The 22,160-nt window shown below is 36.2% G+C and overlaps 1 protein-coding gene across 1 annotated transcript; it reads right to left on the bottom strand.

The window, feature by feature from the left end:
• LOC112057167 (bleomycin hydrolase) lies at positions 1-21,309 on the bottom strand. Its single transcript, XM_052882851.1, has 12 exons — positions 21,139-21,309; positions 17,038-17,195; positions 16,226-16,356; positions 15,362-15,476; positions 14,153-14,290; positions 11,661-11,781; positions 10,597-10,724; positions 9,468-9,595; positions 7,779-7,877; positions 4,354-4,474; positions 2,108-2,218; positions 1-910 (listed from the first exon to the last, which is right to left on the bottom strand). The coding sequence occupies exons 1-12, from the start codon at positions 21,278-21,280 to the stop codon at positions 788-790; spliced, it is 1,515 nt and encodes a 504-aa protein (XP_052738811.1). The 5' UTR covers positions 21,281-21,309; the 3' UTR covers positions 1-787.
• Positions 21,310-22,160: the final 851 nt, after the last annotated feature.

The following is a 22,160-nucleotide window of genomic DNA, read 5'->3' as shown; positions in this document are numbered from 1 at the left end:
TTTTTTAAAAACCATTGCATTTTATTTCCATGTATAAAACGACTATAAAAGTTTTTTTTTTAAATTTCATTGATTCTGTACATATCAACGACAAATACGAATTTAATACATAAACTGAAATATGCTCAAATTTCTTTTTTCATCGTAATATACATAATTATTATACATTGTACAAAATAATTGGATAACATCATTAATAATACGTTCATAATACATTTGATATACACACATAGTACAAGCACACCACATCGCAGCACTAAGTGTTTTACTGTGTGTAAAGTCAGCAATCAGGCTTGACGTCCGATAAAACTGATCGTCTAAGTATACTTTTTCAAACAAAAAAAAGAATTTTCAAAATTGGTTAATAAATGACAAGTTATGAGGTAACAAAAAAAACGTACAAATTGAGATCTTTTGTTTTGAAGTCGGTTAAAACACATCAATGGTTGAATAATGGCAGTTCTATGTTTTTAGTCCCCTACTACTAGAAATTGTATGCAGTTAATTCATTTCTCAGAGGTTTTGAGCCATAATCAAATTATTTAAATGTTATTTTTTTAGAGAAGGTATAGTTTTTAGTTAAAAAAAATCCTCTGTGGTCATTGGCGTAACTAAGATTATTTCCTAGGGTGGCCCTGGTCCCCGACATCAAGTCTATTATTATCATAATAGAATTTCATATTGATAGGGTGGGCACACTGCCACAACCCCCCCCCCCCCCTCCCCCAACGCTAATGTCTGTGGTGTGTTTGTAGTACATTATATAACAAGCCGAAGTAGTTAATCGTTATGTGTTAGTGCACACGGGACAGGCGAGCGTGCCCATGGGGTCCCACGCGGGCAGCACGGTGGGCTCCTGCGCGAACACGTCCAGCACTGCTTGGGGGACGTGCTTTTTGTCTACAACCACCTGCAAAAGAAATACTCAATAATAATGAAAAAAGCTGTAGTGGCAATGGGCAGGCCACATAGTTCGAAGAGCCGATGGACGTTGGGGCCCCAATGTCCACCGGAAAGCGCAGTGTTGGTCGACCCCCCCACTAGGTGGACCGAGGATATCAAGCGGGTTGCAGGGAGCCGCTGGATGTTGGCAGTTCGAGGTTGTGCTTGGAGGTCCATGAAAGAGGCCTATGTCCAGCATTGGACGTCTATCGGCTGATAAGGTAATAATGCAAAAATCTGCCCGTTCATTAACAGACAATGAAGGATGAATTATTGTAAGGGCCGATTTCATTACCTTCACTACTTGCAACCAAGTAAAGAGAAATAGACAAAATATTATCCAATGGACCAACAAAGCTGTTAAACAATCTATATAAATAAAATTAAACTATATGTCTGTGGTTACAAAACAACTGTTTTCTCAAGTCCTAATAGTTATTTACAAGATATGTAAAACAAATTAGAGTAGGTTATTGAGCAATAACTCCTTGTAACTTTCGACTTTAATTGACACCAATATTACATAACATTAAATTACGTTTCAAAAGTTATTGTAAGCTAATCTCTGTTAAAGGCTACATTTTATCCTGAAGACTCCCGCGAAATCTATATACAGGATGCTCGGGAGTATCTCCCATAACTCTAAGGTTATATTCTTTAAGGAAAATTTATTTTTATATTTATTATATTCTTTAATTAATTTTTTTTTTAAATGTCAAAGGAACATGTGTTCCCAAAATGAACAATTTATTCATTGATTAATATCATGAAGTAGCTTACTAGAGAAGTGCGAAGTGCCAGTTGCAATGTCTCGTCGATATTGGCAGTCTTACCACCACGATTACGTATTTTAAAATGCAGGGATATATAAAGACGTGTGTTACATGGAAAGACGTGTGTTACATAGATAGTCGGAATTATTTGAATTACTTTGTATGAAAACACAAAGACTTATCATTTAGTTAAAAAAAATTGTCTAGCAGCATCCTTTATATATAAAAAAAAGTTGTGTGATTTACATTATTTCTAACTCTAGAACTGATTTGGCTGAAAATTAGAGCTTAGAATCAGTAGACGGCTATAGGATACTTAGGGTAGGGGTAGGATAGGGACAGGGTTTCACGCAGACGAAGTCTTGGCGTTCGCTAGTAGAGAGAACACTGACCTCGAACACGAACTCTCTGAACCAAGGCTCGGTGAGCAGCAGGTAGCCCTTGTCGTACTCCTTGTCGCTGTAAGAGTTCTCTACGCGGAACTTTGTCGCCTTGCCGTCCGCCTGCAACAGACATTAGCTTAGCATAAGCACTACTGATCCAGTCTTAAGGTCCGTTTATATCTACAGACATTTAGCGTGCCAGACACGTGCCGTGGCAGAGAAAATAATATTCTTCTGTACAGTGTTTATTAACGTCTTATATAATGATTTATTTATTTTGCTATCCTCCGCGAAAAGCCGACGAACCCATGCGACGACGTCACCCAGGTCCGACGAAATACTCTCTACGTACGTTCACCCCGAAACCGGAGCATCCTCAGGAGATGTTGACTTGCACGTTGTAGAGTCGAGAGGGTGACGTTGTCGCATGGGTTCGTCGGCTTTTCGCGGATTATAGCAAAAAAAATTAATCATTATATAATCATGATGAAATTCCGTAAAGTAACGCCTGCTTCTATCCAATATGTATTTATATCGTAACGCTTCCGCGCAGACGTTAACAGACACGGGCCGCGCTCGGCCAGTATTCGCGGAGAGAATATTTTGTCTGTGCGGTTCATGTCTGTAGAGTACCTTTCATGAAACCTGAACTAAAATTGACAGCGTCTTACACAAATGACAATAAGACTGCCATTACCAAATGACAATGAGCGCCATTAAGAAATTAGCTTCTTTCATGAAAAGGACTATAAGTGTCTCTAACTACCTGCTGGTCAGTGTGAACAGACGGTGTCTGTGGGTGTCTGCCACGCTACTTGTCTGTGACGCACTGTGTCTGTAGATATAAACGGACCTTTAATAGTATGAAATCGAGATACACAGCTAAATATATGTTTAAACTTGTATTTTTACATTCTAAAGTTGTCTCAAAACTCACATCTATCTATATCTCTATTATATAGGGAGTCTATTAAAATTTAGGGACTCAAATACAATCCGGCCAAACCGAAGATATTGCTCTCTCTTTCGTCTCAACGCAACGAAAGAGTAAGCGATATTTCCGGTCAGGCGCTATCGGTTGATTTGTCATCAGGAGATATTGTCATGTGCACAATACTGCGACATTGTAAAGCCCAACGTCTTCAGTGTCTAGGGCACGTAGAGATGATACCAAATACTAGAGGGTCTAAAGTGATGACAAAATAGAGGCCACAGGTAAAAAGATTAAAAGGGATACCTAAAAAAAGATGGCCAGATTGTGTTAAAGAGGACCTGCAAAAAATGGCAAAATTATCTGCGTGGGAAAGAAATGGATGGAGAAAAGTGGTAGAGGAGGCCAAGACCCACAAAGGGTTGTAGCGCCGAAGGAAGTAAGTAAGAAGTAAGAAGTAGATATTGTCATGAAGTCATGTTAGGTCTACAAACTTGAATGAATCTTGGGCAGTCCCACTTGCACGTCCGTTGAACAGCAGCCGGCAGTCGTGCCTTCACACGTCACAGCTACATTATACACAACTAGCGGACGCCCGCGACTACGTCCGCGTAAAAATCGATGTCAATTTTCAACCCCTATTTCACGTTCTATTTTGCAAGTTTTATAACTTATACCTAATAAATAGTCCACTTATCATTTTACATTTAAAAATATACTTAGAAAAATTAAGGACTTTCCGTACAAACTTTCCACCCCTACTGCGTCTTTTAGAAATTTTGTATTATCTCCGAAACTATTTAACTAATTAACATACTATAAAGGGCAAATGTTATTTCCGTAATATCCTTGTGATTATTAAATATAATTTATTTTGATAAGGATTTAAGTTAAGTAGCATAAATAATGACGCAAACCTGAGTATATGAAAATAATAATTTTTAAAACACAAAAGGTACTATATCTGCTAATATATAGAAGACAGATATATGGTGTCGCGGACTTTTTTGTAGAACATAAAGCCTCCATACATTAATTTCAATTTTACACAATGGTTAAGGCAGCGCATGCGAATAAATCTGCTTAAGAGGATTTTCGGTCCGACCTGTATGACAAAAACTGTGTTAACTCGGCTAATATATATGATACCAATATTAAATATAGCCTATAGCACTCCCCGATAATGTAGCATTCTACTGGTGAATGAATTTTTGAAATCGGACCAGTAGTTCCGAAGATTACCATATTTAAAGAATGTTACATACTTACAAACTTTACCTCTTTATAATATTAGTATAGAAGTATAGATGAGAGGGACACTCACGTCCGTGGCGGCGGCGGTGAACACCATCGCGTGCGTCATGCACGAGTCGCCGTAGAGCAGCCGGTCCGCCTTGGGCAGGCCCACTTGCACGTCCGTGTTGAACACCAGCCGGTAGTCGTGGCTGGTGACGCAAGTTACATACATATATACATTTTATTAAAAAAAAAACAAAAAAGAGACATGTTTACGCATGTGTCGGCACGAGTGAGTCATTCGATCGGTCGATCGGATCGGAGATAGTATGAAATGTTCCGTGAGCGGTGGGGAGTTGCTAGGAGACCGCTCGGGCGGCCTAGCTCAATCTTGGTGTGACGTTCGATCCGTCCACACCTTTTGTTTGATAATTCTTCATGGATTATTTTGGAATAGGCAGCATCACTTGAGTGTAGAAGGGGAGTGTTAACTAGTTTTAAAAGTCGTCTTTAACCCTATACATCCTTGGGTCACAAGTCACACTCACTTGACAGACTTCCGCTCGTTTTTCCCTATAAATCCGCCCCTGACAACAACCCGTTTCTGACACATGTTTGATTTGTGGAGCAAGGTGGTAAATGTGTTACAAAAAGTATAATTGGGAAGGGCTTTGAACCTTAAAAACCTCACCCGAGCATTTTTTTTAAACGACCAATAGATGGCGTTTTTAAAGAACTTTGAAACAAACCCTTTTAGTACACTTCAATAATCTGTTACGATGCAGTTGTGCATGAGGATCATAGATGTCGCTTTTGTTTTTAAATAAAGTTTTTCTTCTGTCGTGTGGTATACAACGTGTCCCAAAATTCAACGATAAGCGGGCGCCAAAAGATTGACCTGCTCATGAGCACTTAAGGAAAAATAATAAAAAAAATATACCTAAATTTTTTTTTTAGTTACAAAATAAATTTTAAAATTCTTTGAAAATTTACACCTTGTATGATATTTTGAACTACCGCAGCTACAATTTCTTAAATATGCTTAAGATTTTTTTTGTATCGGAACCTAAGTAGTACTACTATTCACCACAACTCTTAAAAACACCACAATGCCCGCAGTTTTTACACAAAAAAATATCAAAATATTTTTTTTCCCTCAAATTTTTAAAGATTTTTACTTTCAGTCTACTTTGACTCATGGTCTTGCAAAAAAAAGTATGAACACCGCTATGGCAAGTTATTTTCAAAGTTGACGCAACTAATCAAGATTTCAAAATAGTATAATACCCTAGGATAACTAGTCGCAAAAAAAAAATATGCGTACCATTTGTAAACAAGAACTAAATTTCTAAAATGTTTTTGCTCCTAGAAATCACTTTTACTTTATGCACAAAATGATGTGAGTCATACGTTGCAATTTCCTAGAATTTTAATGGAACGAACGATAACATTTAAAAATAAGAGAGAGAGAGAGAGAGAAAGATAGCGATAAGTATACGTTAGAGAGGGATAGACAGATGTTCTTTGTTGAATGACAATGATGCAGGTAAAGAAAATCCTGTTCCCAGCAAGTCAGTACGCTCTGCTCCTTTGTTTACTGCGCAACTTTCCGTATTCAATTGACGTGGCTCTCGTACTAACGACTTTTGGCTTTGCATTTTGGACTGGAGTTAAGTGATCTGCAAACTGAACTGACCTGGCATTATTTTGGATTGTGCCTGTGTTTTGTGAATTGGACTTTTGGTGTATTTTGGACTGTTTAGCGTTATCATGCCGCAACCATACACGCCGATGGAATACGCTAACATGCATCTCATTTATGGAGAATGTCGGTGCAATGCTAACGCTGCTAGCAGATTGTATCGAGAAAGGTACCCAAACGCTCAAAGATATCCAGATTATCGGGTATTTATGAATGTGCATCAAGCGTTTTCGGAGGGTCGTTTGCCGTCAGCTAGAAGAAACGCTGGAAGACCTAGATCGGAATGCGATGAAGAAGTTCTCAATGAAATAAACATTGATTCAACTACCTCAGTGCGTGCCATAGAAGCAGCTACGGGAATCCCAAAAAGTTCAGCACATCGAATACTAAAACGTCATCGGCTACACCCATATCATTACAGACGTGTACAAACGTTACTATCACGGGACTATCCACTGCGGATCGCATTTTGCCGAGTGATGCTTCAAAAGCATCGGGAAGATCCTCAGTTCTTGGATAAAGTACTATGGTCGGATGAAACAACCTGCAAGAAAGATGGCTATTTAAATCTTCACAACCTACACAGCTGGAGCAATGAGAATCCGCACCTGATGAGAGAAGACAAATCCCAATATCAATTTAAGGTCAACTTATGGACGGGCATTTTAAATGGAAAAGTGATTGGGCCTTTTGAATTACAAGGAAACTTAGATGGGGACAGTTATTTGAACTTTTTACAAAATGATTTGCAAGAATTACTAGAAGACGTCCCCCTAAGCGACCTTCAAAATATGTGGTATCAAAATGATGGTTGCCCAGCTCACTACGCTCGTCCTGTGAGACAATACCTAGACCACGAGTATCCGGGGCGTTGGATCGGGCGACTTGGTCCTATCCTATGGCCACCCCGATCACCCGACCTAAACCCCCTGGATTTCTTTTATTGGGGTTGTCTCAAAGACAGGATCTACGCAAAACCGATTACGACATTGGACGAGCTTCGGCAAAAAATCACTCAGGCTGCGGCACATATCAATGCTAGAAGATATGCGCGAAAAATAAAACGGTCGTTTTTAAGGCGATGTCGTGCCTGTATTAATGCCGGTGGAAAACAATTCGAACATTTACTTTAATGTTGTGTAATTAAAATAACAAACACATTTTTGGAACATAGTAAAATTTATTACTAACAACAAGAACAATTAAGAAATTTGGTTCTTGTTTACAAATGGTACGCATATTTTTTTTTGTGACTAGTTATCCTAGGGTATTATACTATTTTGAAATCTTGATTAGTTGCGTCAACTTTGAAAATAACTTGCCATAGCGGTGTTCATACTTTTTTTTGCAAGACCATGAGTCAAAGTAGACTGAAAGTAAAAATCTTTAAAAATTTGAGGGAAAAAAAATATTTTGATTTTTTTTTGTGTAAAAACTGCGGGCATTGTGGTGTTTTTAAGAGTTGTGGTGAATAGTAGTACTACTTAGGTTCCGATACAAAAAAAATCTTAAGCATATTTAAGAAATTGTAGCTGCGGTAGTTCAAAATATCATACAAGGTGTAAATTTTCAAAGAATTTTAAAATTTATTTTGTAACTAAAAAAAAAATTTAGGTATATTTTTTTTATTATTTTTCCTTAAGTGCTCATGAGCAGGTCAATCTTTTGGCGCCCGCTTATCGTTGAATTTTGGGACACGTTGTATAAAGCACACTTTTTTTCAGTTTAACTTTTATCTTATTTTTGCAATATTAATTTTTTTTTACAAACATGCAGTATAAAAAAAATTACATGTTTTAAGTATTACTTACGCGTCCAAGTCTTCAAGGCCATTCTTCCTCTCGAACCGTTTCGACACTTCGCATCCAAACCAGACCGCCTCCCCGCTTCGTATGCTTTTTAAGACTACGCTGCAAGTATAATATTTCGTAGTTTTTAACTATAAAAAGTACATATTACTTGATTATGAAACACGGCTAAAAACTCACGTGATACACCGACCTAATATCACGTGAGTTTTAGCCGTGTTTCATAATCAATTAATATGATTAATACTCACGATAGTTTAAATTCTAAAATAAAAAGTACATGTTAGGAGTAGGTAGTAGGTACGACGATAAACCAACTATTAGGAATAAGTACATAAATGACGAGATAGCTTGACGTGTCGCGTCATACAAAATGCCTTTCAAGCAACGATATATTGAAGTTGTTGGAGGGCATTATATCAATAGATACTGATACCACAAATATATTTTAGTTCTGTCTGTTCGTCAGTGTTTTTGTTGACCGGGCATAACGTTGATTGATACACACAGAATGAATCCAAATAAAACATGGCACGATTTGAGACAATAATACGAACTTCGTACTATGGTCTCAAATCGTGCCATGTTTTATTTTCGCGTCCAAATGATAACCTTCTGGTTATAGTAAACTTTGGTCGCGAAAATAAAATCAGGGTTGAAATAGGGGTTGAAATACATCGAGTTTTACGCGCATTTATTTCAAGTAGGCTCAGTTTACAAGCACTTTTGACACGTCAGTTGACTATTTGTAAAGATTCTACCACCGCACCGGTTCGGAAGGCAGGTTCTGCTGAGAAGATACCGGAAGAAACTCAACAGTTGCTCTTTTGATGAAGTCATACAGTATTATAATTTACAATTGATAACATTACAATTTCTTATAATTTTACTTCCTGTGTATAGGTGGAAGCTGATCCAATGGCCTCCAAGCACCTTTATCGTTAAGGAACTCATCAATAGTGTAGTAACCTCGACTAAGAAAATGATTTTTTTAACACATGAGACGAATATCTTAGCATTCCATGGATACACCGTGCGGGTGCCGGGTCCATCGCGTGGTAGAGAGAAGAACTCCGAGCAGAGTCCTGAACTTGTGACTATAGGATGTAGGGGTAAGGAATTCCTTGACGTTCGATCAACACTCCCCGTTCTCTGCTCGTGTTGTTCTCCCTGCCTAGCCAAATTTGGTAGAACTAGCTGCACTTCTAGAGAGGCCAAGGTCTTTAAGCAAGGTATAGAGAGACTTTGCTGGTAATCCTCTCACACCTACTTCTACGGCGTACAGACTAACTACATAGCCATTTTTAGTTAGTTCAATTATTCGTCGTCGTCGTCGTCGTTTTCAACCCATATACGGCTCACTGCTGAGCTCGAGTCTCCTCTCAGAATGAGAGGGGTTAGGCCAATAGTCCACCACGCTGGCCCAATGCGGCTTGGCAGACTTCACACACGCAGAGAATTAAGAAATTCTCTGGTGTGCAGGTTTCCTCACGATGTTTTCCTTCACCGTTTGAGACACGTGATATTTAATTTCTTAAAATGCACACAACTGAAAAGTTGGAGGTGCATGCCCCGGACCGGATTCGAACCCACACCCTCCGGAATCGGAGGCAGAGGTCATATCCACTGAGCTATCACGATCTCCACGAGTTCAATTATTAGGTCATAATAAAGTAGTGTGTGAGTACGTACTCGATGAGCACTCCGATGGGCTGGTTGTTGTAGGCGGTGCGGCGGCCGCCGACCACGTTCCCGAGGCACTGCAGCGTGTACAGCTTGCCGAACGGGTTGAGCTCGCGCGGGTCGTTCACTAGGCACACCTGCGAGCCAGTGATATTTTATACTATAGACATGTTACTTACCTACAAAATCACCGCTAAGTGATCCGAATTTAGCTACTCCCCGAGCGTACACATGCATAATTTTGTGTTTAATTCTATCATATTATTATTATAAACTAGCGGACGCCCGCGACTTCGTCCGCGTGAAACTCGATGTAAACTTTCAACTACCCCTACCCTACTCCCTACCCTACCCTACCCCTACCTTTTCCTGAATTTTCTTTGCTATAAACCTCACGGAGCACGAGACCTTGCCAACGAATGCGAAACCGTGAAAATCGGTTCGTGCGTTCTGGAGTTATAGCATCAGGAAGGAAAACCCGACTTATTTTTATATATTAAAAAAAAGAATAAAGTGAAACAGTGTTTGTTATTTTAAACTACCAGTAGATGGCGTTTTTAGAGAACTTTGAAACCAACCCTTCTTGTACACTTCAAAAAACTGTTGCGATGCAGTTATGCCTGAGGCTCACAGATGTCGCTTTTATTTATGAATATTCAGTTTTTACACTTTCTGAACACACAATTCGACACTGTATACGTATGTAACTTAAAAAAACTTTCGTCATTTACTATACGACTCAAAGAAATTAAGACAATTAGCCACTTTCGTTCGCACTAGTGACATAAATCTCTATTATAAAATCTTTGCCCTGCGCGCATATAGACATTTTATTTCTGTCTGTGTGTCTGTGGTTGCTAAGCAACGGACACGTTTGCGGCACAAACAACGCCACAGTGTTTCTGATGACGTTTCTTCAGTTTACAGTTTACACACACAAACGCGTGTGTTCTCACCTTGCTACTAAATGCAAAGCCAATCTGTCTTCTAACTAAACGCGAGGACTCTTATTCGTTTAGTCCACTATTAAAAAAAAACTAATCAAGAGATTAAAGCTTTAGACAGGAGTTAACTGGTCCATCGCCCGTCCCGTCCCGTATGGCAGTAAAACCCCATAAATGAAGTTCGTCGTTCTTACCTTGTCATCAACATTAAACAGTGGACGGACGTGCTTCTCATAGAACTCCTGCGGCGTGAGCGGACCAAACGTTTTGTACTCCTTCTCCTTGTTGTAGTATTCGAAAGTGAACTTCTCTGGTGGTATACCTGTGTTGAAATTTGAAAAAAACTTGTAAAATATCAACTTTATTGATTAATCCGCAAAAAGTTGATGAATCCATACACGCTACGTCATTCAGCTGGCTTATTCACTTTGGTCTTTATTCACAAAGGAGAATGCCCATCTCCGGCCCAGGCCTTCCCTAAGCACCCGGCAACTTGCTAATATCTAAAAAAATCATTACTGTTGTGTATTATTCACGCCAATTGTTTTTTGAATTCTCGCTTTTTAATTATATTTTTTTCACATGAGAAAAAGGCAAAGGTATTACACTGTAAAGGATGTCCCATGTCTTCAAATCTCGCTCTATTCGCAACTCAATAAAAATTAAATAAAAAAATGAACGCATTCCACAGACAAACAACGCTGCATTTCATTCCAATTTAAAGTTATTTATTTATTTTTCAAAACAATCAGGACCTTACCTATAATGATTCTATTTTCGAATAAAACCTCCTCCGTTTTATAGTAGGCTAGTACTTGACTCGTAACATACTAGAATTAAAAAAACAAAATTAAAGTAATTTTGTCCTCTAGAGGCTGAAATGCTTGTTTAGCCCCGCTGTGCAGTGGTAATATGACAGTGTTTTTGAGCAAGAGTAGTGAAAAAGTATTTTTCTTCATGAAACATACTTTTATTATGCCAATTATTTTACCAGGCCTTTATTTGTACATCATTATTATTACTTCCATATACTTTTATACGCGGGTATACCTGTGTTTCCTGGGCCGACGTTGTATGGGCCGGTGGGCAATCCCCTTTGGTATAATACGTCGAAGTTAGTGAATTAGTCCAAACGAAACTCAATAATAATAATAAAACTAACTGACCCTTTCTTGATGTTTAGTTTTCGAAGCATTTGTAACTTGGCTACAAGCACAGACTAACTAACTGACGGACACAGAGATAGAGGATGTTTTACCTAAGCATGTAGCAACAATATTGTAAATAACGGCTATCTGTTTGTCTATGGTCGATTGTATGTCTTCGTCCGAGGCGCCCGACGATACTTTATCGCGCAACTCTTTGGCATATTCCCGCAACTGAAAAAAAAAATTATATCAATCACATATTATATTTCGTTTCGCAGACGCTCGTGACTCTCTCTTCGAAAAAATTATTGTTTTTCCGGATATTTTTCATGAAATTTTTACGAAGCGAAGCCAGACTTCGCTTAATCTATCTACTCGTGAAAACTGCATGAAAATCCGTTGAACAGATTAAAAAAAAAAAATTGTTCTATTACTATTCTTAAAGCCCCGATAATTTTATTCTAAGTGCATAATTAAACTTGATTTCTACCCCCATATAAGACATTAGCAGACGCATCGCGATTTTGCCCGGGTAGTTCCTGTTCCTGTGGAAATACGGAGATAAAATAGCCTATGGCACTCACAAATAACATGGCTTTCTATTGGTGAAATAATTTTCAAAATCGGTTCAGTAGGCTGAAAAACTCCCTACAACATCACAAAGTTATAGATATAAATAGTGCAACATAAAAGAGTAGAAGTTAGTAAAAGTTAAACTAATAAACTCACTGTGTGGCAACACCACATTTACTGTCATTATCACTATGTATATGTCAAAGACCTTATACTTATTAACTAGACTGTGCACTATGGCGAAGAAAACGGTCCGAGCGAGAGGGCTCTCCATGGTTGTGTGTCTTTTCTAATTAGGTGACCATGACAAAACAGGACACAGTACCAATAGCTTTTAAAAACGATTGTATAAGTATACTAATAAATATTGATGCTACATAACTATGCTACCTAATTTATTGTGAGTAAAAATACATTATTTTAGAATGTGCTCACTTACACTTGGATTAAAAGAAAGACTTAAATTGGAATATTTTTTTTCATTTCTCATACTCGGAAAGTAGTGTTGTTTTGATCTGAGTATTTGGGTGGAAAATGCTGCTTCCCACCATAGGGAGGGAATAACTCATACAAATTACTTCCCACCGGAATTAAGGCAATTAACTGCCGGAATGAACTTTAAAATTAGAACTGCTGTCATCAGCTGTGAAGAGTTAAATATTTTTTTTTAATTTTTCCCCAACTAAATTCGGGGACAGGCAAAGATCGTAATTTAATATTTAAAAAAATCTAAACTGAATTTTGTCTAAAGTTATATTTGTACAAACACAAAACGTATTAATTTTCGAGTAACAATTATTATTAAAATTATGTGAAAAAGGCGTTGCAAGATTTAAATCTTCAAGGTAATTTAAATTAAGTCGGTACTTATCTTGTATCTACCTAACTATTACTACGAGACCACAGTACGAAACTTGAAAAATCTTTGATCTACTTATTTCATGGTGACCCTAAAGAATATTATTGTTGTTTTCACTTTTCCCGTGGAAAGAAAAGCTGCTACCAGGATAAGACTCTTTTGTGCACCCTGTCACAATATGAATTTACCATTTTTCATGAAAAACATACAGGTTAAATAAGAAAATTTATGAAATCGCAAATCAAAGCACGAAAATTAACCAAACAAGTAAACAAAAACAAACCACCATCTTGCATTTAATATTACCAGTCTAAAACTTTTAAGTATTACTTTTACTCAGTTTTAATAGATTATGACTTAAATACAACGAAATAATTATTATTTATATAAACCGTATAAATATTAAAATAAGTTTCAAAGATTATGGATTGTTTGTTTTGGTAAATCATAAAGATGCAAAATATAAAATTTTCTACCATTTCTACCAAGCCCAATAATTAGTGAAGCTGGCAAGACGTCAGACAAGGACACACAACCATTGGGAGGCCTCTCGCCAGGACCGTTTTTTGCTAGCTATCACCTATAAAGAAATAGCTACCTTAAGTCAATAAAATTAGAACTCATTTAAGCTTAGCAAAAATTGTAGGTGCACAGTCTTGTTATAAGTATAAGGTCTTTGGTATATGTATATGTCATAGTAACAAGGTAGTTACAGTCCTATACTAAACCCATATTCCAGAAGTACAAACAATTAAATATGAGGGTATAAGTCGCTAGTCATTTCACACCTAATAATAATTATAATTAAGTTTTTCTTAACTTAATGAAAATAAATTTGATTAATAAGCTTAAAACAATTAGATATAGTTAATATATTTTGAATAATATTTTATATAAAACAATACATAAATGAAAATAAAAAAGTTATGAAATGACATGCATTTTCTACCCTCATTTCTAATGTGTTTGTCAGTAAACAGTACTCCCCGAATATGGCTTTAGTATAAGTGGATGACAGAATAACAGGGTTACCCTAACAACAACAATAAATGACTACACAGCGCCCTATTATTATTATGTATCTTTTTGTGTCACACTGTATTTATAATATTGTTTATAATTTTCACCAGACATTTTATTAGAAGTTAGGTACGACTTTTAGAATATTACCTTGGTCTTGATAATCATATTCATATGGTTGCTGTTACGCGAACTGAAGGCGTCTGGGAAGAACTTTTTGGGTACAAGACCATATTTGTTGACCAAATTCACTATCATGTCCCATTGACCTCCATCGTTTATTGGATCCTGAAAAACATTAAGAAAAAAATATTGTAGGATATAGTAGTCTTAAACGGATATGACGTCGATCGATCTCGTGTTGGCTCGTGCCGACGGTAGGTGGCGCGACTTGTTTCTGTGAAGAGTAGGGATTATTAAGTGGGGGTGATCGGGCGGGAGCGACTGGCGATATATGGCGCTATATATATATATATATTATAGCCGTACGGTCGGCGTCAGTGGTGGTTATAATTGCCAAAATGGTCACAAATGGCCTGTGGTCTCCATACTAGGAGACCTGTATCATGAACACCAGGTAAGATATTTTTGTGCTTTTCCATTGCACTAGGAAAGTTTCATTTATATAAAAATATTTTATATATGATAGGTGTGTATGATAAAGAAATATATAAGCAAGATATGACAATTGTATATATCTACCTATTATTATTAAAGATATTGATAAAGATTGCACATTACCACATCATAATCAGATGGAAACAGAAAGGAGTGCATGTCTATTAGGTATTTCCATACCCTTGGCGGTTTCTATGCAGTATCACACCGAGAGAATGTATCGCTTTGCGGTAGGGTGGTAACTAACCACAGCTGATAAGACAATATTGTGGTGTACAAATGAAGTGCAAATAAATAAATATTTGAATGATAATATCCTCTTTGTTGTGTATAAGTGTGTATGTGTATGTTTGTTTCTCCTTTACGCTGCGACTACTCAACCGATTTGGCTGAAATTTGGAATGGAAATAGATGTTTCTCTGGATTAATATATAGGCTTAATTTTTAATTCCGAATAAATTCAAAGTTCCCGCGGGATTTGAAAAATACTGAAATCCAAGCGGGCGAAGTCGCGAGGGCGTCGGCGTATACTAAAATACAAATATTTTCTCTTTTTAGGATTATTTCGTAGTCCACAAGGAACCCTTATAGTTTTCGCCATATCTGTCTGTTTGTCCATGGAACCCTACACTGCGCATGATCCGACATGCACTTGGCCGGTTTTTAATATTAGTGTATATTATAAATATATATTGCCAAGAAGCTAAATTGTACACAGAATCTTGGACAATACAAACTTACATGAAGCAAAAAGTTGACTAGACGTCCTTCTAACTTCTCACCCTGCTTGGCAGTGGTCACGATGTTGTTTAGCCAGTAGTGAGAACGCTCGATTTTGTCCCAAAAGAATAGGTAGCTGGAAACAGATGGTACTTTATAAATCGTTAGTTAATCGTAGTCTCTTGAATGCATACGAAACTTTTAGGTTCTTCATTCCTGATCCGCAATGCAAAGTTATGGAATATATAATACCCTTCCAACTTCCGTTTTCCCTACCAAATACAACATGGGAATAATATTAAATTCAAGAGTGAATAGGCATCTTCTAGACAAGCGTGTTCCACCATAGGCTGCATCATTGCTTACTGTCAATCATAATTGCAGCCAAGCGCTCGCCTATACCTATTGATGTGTATAATACAGGGTGCTCGGGAGTATTTCCCATAACTCTAGGTTTATATTCTGGAAAAATAATTTAAAATGTCATAAACATGTGTTCTAAAATAAATATTTTCAGAAAAAAAAATATTTCTTTTGTAAATGTTTTAAATTGTGTCCCATAAATACATCCTTATAATTATGACATAGCCAAGTTTTACGTATTTTAAAATTCAATAAATATGTCATGCAAACAAAATGATGCAACTCTGTGAAGTGCAAGTAAGCCAAAAATTATGATTACGTGACATTCTTTACTTTTCTAACAGTTAAGCTGACATTCTTTACTAACATTCTTTACTTTTCTAACAGTTAAGCTGACATTCTTTACTAACATTCTTTACTTTTCTAACAGTTAAGCTGACATTCTTTACTAACATTCTTTTCTTTTCTAACAGTTTAGAGGATAAACACTCCAAAGATCCTAATTATGAAGTTAAAACTTACGTTTGCGAAAATTCAAATTCTTCTATACCATACTTCTTCATAAAAGGCAACCGCATCACATTTAGTGCAGCAAACAACCAACATCTCCCTGAGTGCTCTTGGTTAGTTACTGGTTTACCTTCAGACTCAATCTGAAAATGGAATTTATGTAATTCCATGTGATATTTCAATCCCTTCTATTTATATTTTAGCATATTTTTTATGTAATAAATAGTCCACTAATCATTTTACAAAAATATACATCAAAACATAAACAATTTGTATAGAATTTTTGTTTAGGGTAGCCCTTTAGGGGAAGAACTTAGAAAAATCTTGATTTACATTATATTTAGTACTCTTTTACACATACCAATTTTGTATAAATGTAACATCATCATTAACATCAGGTGGGATTGCAGTTTTCTTATTGAATAAAAGAAATACTGCAATATCCTTATCGTCGTCATCAACCCATATTCGGCTCACTGCTGAGCTCGAGTCTCCTCTCAGAATGAGAGGGGTTAGGCCAATAGTCCACCACGCTGGCCCAATGCGGATTGGCAGACTTCACACACGCAGAGAATTAAGGTAATTCTCTGGTATGCAGGTTTCCTCACGATGTTTTCCTTCACCGATTGAGACACGTGATATTTAATTTCTTAAAATGCACACAACTGAAAAGTTGGAGGTGCATGCCCCGGGCCGGATTCGAACCCACACCCTCCGGAATTGGAGGCAGAGGTCATATCCACTGGGCTATCACGGCTCAATATCACCTACAAACAATATCCTTATACAAAATAAAATATATTATTTATATAAAATGCAATAACCTTAATATTGTAAACATGCAAACATGTGTCAGTTCTCTTCTTGGATATTGCCACTTCAAATGGATCAAATCTGGTACAAGCATTCTGTGCCAACTCATTCTTGGTGTCCGAGTAGTATTCTTCCTTCAATTTATTCAGTCTATCAAGTTGCAGGGGTTCTGAAAAAGAAAATAAGAGTTAAAAACATCAGGCAGGGCAGAGCGATGCCTTATTAGTATGTTGTGTTAAGTTGCGACTGCAAGTGTCGATACTGTGCTGTTTTCCATAATGAATATTATACAGGGTGCTGGGGAGTAGTATCCATAATTTCATGGTGTTGACAAGATCACTTATAGGAAGCAAACTGCATAACTACTATTTTATTGTCTAAAAAAAGTTCATTTAGTTTATGTTTTCATACAAAGTAAGTAATTCAAATAATTCTGATTATCCATGTAACACCCTCCCCCCCTTATCTACCATTGCATTTTAATCAATGAATAAGTTTGTTTACAACATTATTATAAGGATGCATATAAGGGACACATTTTAAGATCTATTTACAAAAGAAATATTATTTACTCAGAAAATATTCATTTTAGAACACACATTCCTTGAACATTATGAATTAATTTTGGTTAAAGAATATAACCCTAGAGTTATGGGAAATACTCCAGAGCACCCTGTATATCAATATAAAACAAGGTTTGGTTAATTCCAGAACAGCTGATAGGATTTGGATGAAGCTTGGCACTAACTTTGAGAATATAGCCTGGAATAGCATTTAGCTATTCCAGGCTATATTATTCTCAAGGAAACAGGTTCTATGCAGACAATAAATTACTTAATATGAAAACATCAAACGTTTTTATTTTTTAGTAAAAAAAAATATTAACTATGGTCGAAATTTTCTTAGATGACTTTTTTACACAACAATAATGGCCGACTATGAATCAAAGACAATCAGTAGGGTTGAGAAGTTAACGGCGGGCATCGGAACGATATCAAGTAGGTATCGTTATAACTGAAATACCTAAACTAAAATATCCGTTACTATACTACGTTATCTTAAAAGGGAACGTATAGTAACGTTTTTCGCTTGTGTGCATTTTAAGAAATTAAATATCACGTGTCACAAACGGTGAACGGTGCACGGTTTATGCCTATGGGTACGCGTGGTTAAGAAATGGGGTAATCTTTTTTTTATTATTATTATAAATATACTTAAACAATACACATCACTATCTAGCCTCAAAGTAAGCATACAGAGTAGCTTGTGTTATGGGTGCTAAGATAATTGATATTATAATATTAATATACAATTATATACTACATATAAATATATAATGTATAAATACGCTACATATACACTTATATAATGTATAAATACACACAGACACTTCAAAAATCTCAATCTCATCACACAAATATTTTCCAGTTGTGGGAATCGAACCCACAGCCGTGGATGCAGAAAGCAGGGTCACTACCCACTGCGCCACGCGGCCGTCTCTTTCTTTAATCTTTTGGGGACGTACTAACGTCCAAGATTTGCTTATACTTCAAAAAAGTGTGCACGTATCCACGTACATACTGGGTGTAAGGGACATGATACCGAAAACTGCATGAAGTTTAGTTTCCACAACGATATTTTAAATACCAATTACGTTTTTATTTTGAGCACGCAATGTACAGCGAATAATGCGATAACAACGCTCCGCAATCTACTGCGTACGTACACGTAGGTACGTACGCATCGACAGCAAATCGGCTGGCTACACTTACCTATCTAATACCTATTTTTTATACTTTACAAGTTTTTAACTAGGTACAGGTAGTTAACTTACTTCAGGTTGTTTCTCGTTTACGAGACGTTATGTCGTCGTAGTAGGTACGATATTCATGAGTACTAAATTGATTTGATCTAAGCATTTCAAGACTTCTCAGTCAACACACACAAACACACACAATACAAACGACACAATTGTATGAGTATTCGTTACAGAAAATCACTACTAACAGAACATAAAACATACACAAAAGTTTTTGAATTTTGGTTTGTTTGTCAACAGACCGCCGAACACGAACTAAAGAAAAAATAGCGTAGCGTCTAGCGAAAGGACCTATAATAGTTTCAATATTTTGAAAATACCTATTAACCGCGCCGCGTGGCTTAGGTTAGAGAGAGATAGCAATTATTTTCCTTGGCACCGGCGGCGGTCGGCAATACAACGTCGCGCAGTTTGTTTGTGACTTTGTATATATACCTATTAGTCGTGACCTGCCTATTTGACCTCTTGCAAAACAGCTGATCGCGCGCAAATAAAATTTACATTGCTAGTTTTTGTTAAAAATCTTGATTTGACGATTTTTATTAAAAATCGTATTGAGATAGATGAAATAAGTACTTCTAAGCTGTAATTAGTTAAAAAAAACTGTAAAAAAAATTTCAATATCGTGAAAAGACCGACAAAAAATTTCAACGCTGAGAGACTCAAAATCATGTACTGAACCACTGGATTAAGTTTTCGTTAGCATGCCCCTTACACCCAGTATAGGTAACCGTATTTGAATAAACTAAAACTGTAGACTCTGCCCTGCATGTATATTTTTGAAATATGTAAAATAGTCAGAAAAAAAGTTAATTATTACGAAAAGTCTTATAGAGCACGGCGTTTCCATGAAAAAAAAACTCATTTACCCTTCTTCATAATTATTACTCTACAGCTACAACTTAATGTTATCCATGCCAGTGTTTGAATAATGCTACTATTCGTAAGATATCTTTTACGCTATAGAATAACGTGAGCATATTTATTGTATAACATTTTCATTAAAAAACTATTTTTTAAAATAAAATGATTATAAAATATCAATTTTCCATCTTTAAACTAACAACATATCAATTATTAAAGAATCATTCATTATCATTTATCGATAAGTTAACGCTCGATGTTATTTACCCATCCTTGCTTTTCATAGACAATCTAGCGTAACGAAATGTCAAATTGCCGTAATCGTAGTTAAGCTGTGCAAATTAATCTCGTTGTGATTTTGTTTTTCAGAAAATAAATGTGAATAAATCGTAAATTCGGTGTAGTTTTTGGTGTAATTCGTACTGTACGCGTATAATAAAGGATTTAGACACTTTGTTCTTTAGAAATTACGTATAACGTAAGTGAAATGTGTGATTTTAGTGACAAGACGGGTTTGTTTTGTTCATAAGACTTCTAAGAAAATATCGACCATATGCAGTTTAGCTCCTATAAGTGGACTCGTCAACAACTTCAAGTTATGGGAAATACTGGAACGCTAAATCTCTTGACGGTATGTCTCTGCCGGTAGGGTGGTAACTAGCCTCACCTACATGGCCATAGCCTCCCACCAGCGAGGTAGGGTGGTAACTAGCCTCTCCTACATGGCCATAGCCTCCCACCAGCAAGGTAGGGTGGTAACTAGCCTCTCCTACATGGCCATAGCCTCCCACCAGCGAGAACTTCTCCTTCTTATAAATCCACTGCACACACCACTATACCATGGAGGCCTCACACAGTTGCGAGTTACTTGAAAATAATTTAGAACAAATACAAACCAGTCATCTGACTTTTTGCCACATCTCCATAAAGTCTTCAGTTTAAATATTATTTCTATGTACTTTATTTGTAAGATTTACTAATATTGTTCACACAAATCTGACTCACTTGATATGCAAGCCTTATGTACCTTATTTCTTTTACACACTCTATAGAATTGCAATTTTATAATATTATTCATTTCATTTTATATGCAATTTATATTAAAGTCAATCAACATAAAAGCAGAAATTTAATTAAACTGCTGTTTTCAACAAATTTGTAGTTTTACTTAATTTGCAAAGTAGGTTTGTTGAAACAATGTCTTGACTTAATTTAAACATACTGAAGAGGTGGCTTAACAGTAACACAGATAAAAGACTGATATTTATTTATGCATACAATATGCACCTATATTTGCATTGTGGGTATTTAATAAGTAAATATGCCAAGTCGAAGGACAAAAGAGAACTTAAATATTATGTGGTATTTAGGAATACTGCAGAAATCTTTTTTTTTTTAATTATTAAAATGTAAATAATGAAATACTTACTTGAACACATAGTGGCGAAAGATATTTTTTGGATTCTGAAATGCACGCAGTTTTGGTTTTCTCTAAAGACTGCAATGGAATCACGGTTAGGCTTGAGTTTAACTAAAATGCAATTTTTACTAAAGAAAGATCTAACCCACATCTAACCGGTGTTACGACTTACGTCAAAGTCAATGTCAAACTTTATTTGAGGTCCGTCCGTCACCGTTAATGCAGTGTTGCCAATACCTATTTACTTAATTACCCAAATTAAAGAAAAAAGGGAAAAACAATATCCTAATTTCCGATTTATAGAAATTAAGGAAAGAGTTTAAATTAATGTTGATGTTATTTTTTTATATTTATAAGGCTTCTGCCATATTATACTTATAGTTGTAATATAACTTTTTTTGGAATTCATTAAAAATTACCCTGATTTTATTGAGTATAAGTAGTCATTCTATACCGCGTTGCATTTAAGCAGAATTTAAATTTAAAATTTGTTGATTTAAGCAGAATTTAAAAATCCCTGTAGTAAAATCTACAAACTGTAATGATCAAAAATTAAGATTAAACTCCCCGCAATTTGGGAATTCCTTATAATTTGGTAGCCCCGTTTTCTGTTATCCGACGGTGAGTGATACAGTCGATGCTTCTATGCTTCTATGCACATTTAGAATGTAGTTCGGTCACACTCCAAAAGAGGGCAATGAAAATCGGCAGGCTATAGTAAGAATGGGTTAGATACATTGACTTATTATAATAAATAGGAAATCGGTGGATATATATCCATAAATCGGTGGATATATACATTTAATATCATCCAATTTCTAACATAACACTAATTCTTATTACATAAAAAAGAGACAGCAGCTGGGGGTTTTAAACAAAGTTATGGCAACACTGTTAAAAGCGGCATTTTCAAAGCGTTGAATGCAATAAGATTACATAAATGCAATATTGTTTTTTGATATAATAAATAAGGAGTACCTAGTAGATATATTTATTCTTTTTCCTTTTGTTTTTTTAAATTAATCTTATTC

The sequence above is a fragment of the Bicyclus anynana genome, chromosome 8, assembly GCF_947172395.1.
Source record: "Bicyclus anynana chromosome 8, ilBicAnyn1.1, whole genome shotgun sequence".
Taxonomy (NCBI): Eukaryota; Metazoa; Arthropoda; class Insecta; order Lepidoptera; family Nymphalidae; genus Bicyclus; species Bicyclus anynana.
This window is presented reverse-complemented; position numbering and strand designations above follow the sequence as displayed.

What these genes read in the sequence shown, in the direction of transcription:
- LOC112057167 (XM_052882851.1), bottom strand. Translation starts at nt 21,280, where the DNA reads ATGTGGGTTAGATCTTTCTTTAGTAAAAATTGCATTTTAGTTAAACTC. An exon ending in GAATTTGAATTTTCGCAAAC is followed by an intron (nt 15,477 to 16,225) that starts GTAAGTTTTAAC and finishes ATCTGTTTCCAG; the next exon opens with CTACCTATTCTTTTGGGACA. An exon ending in TCACCGCCGCCGCCACGGAC is followed by an intron (nt 2,219 to 4,353) that starts GTGAGTGTCCCT and finishes TGTCTGTTGCAG; the next exon opens with GCGGACGGCAAGGCGACAAA.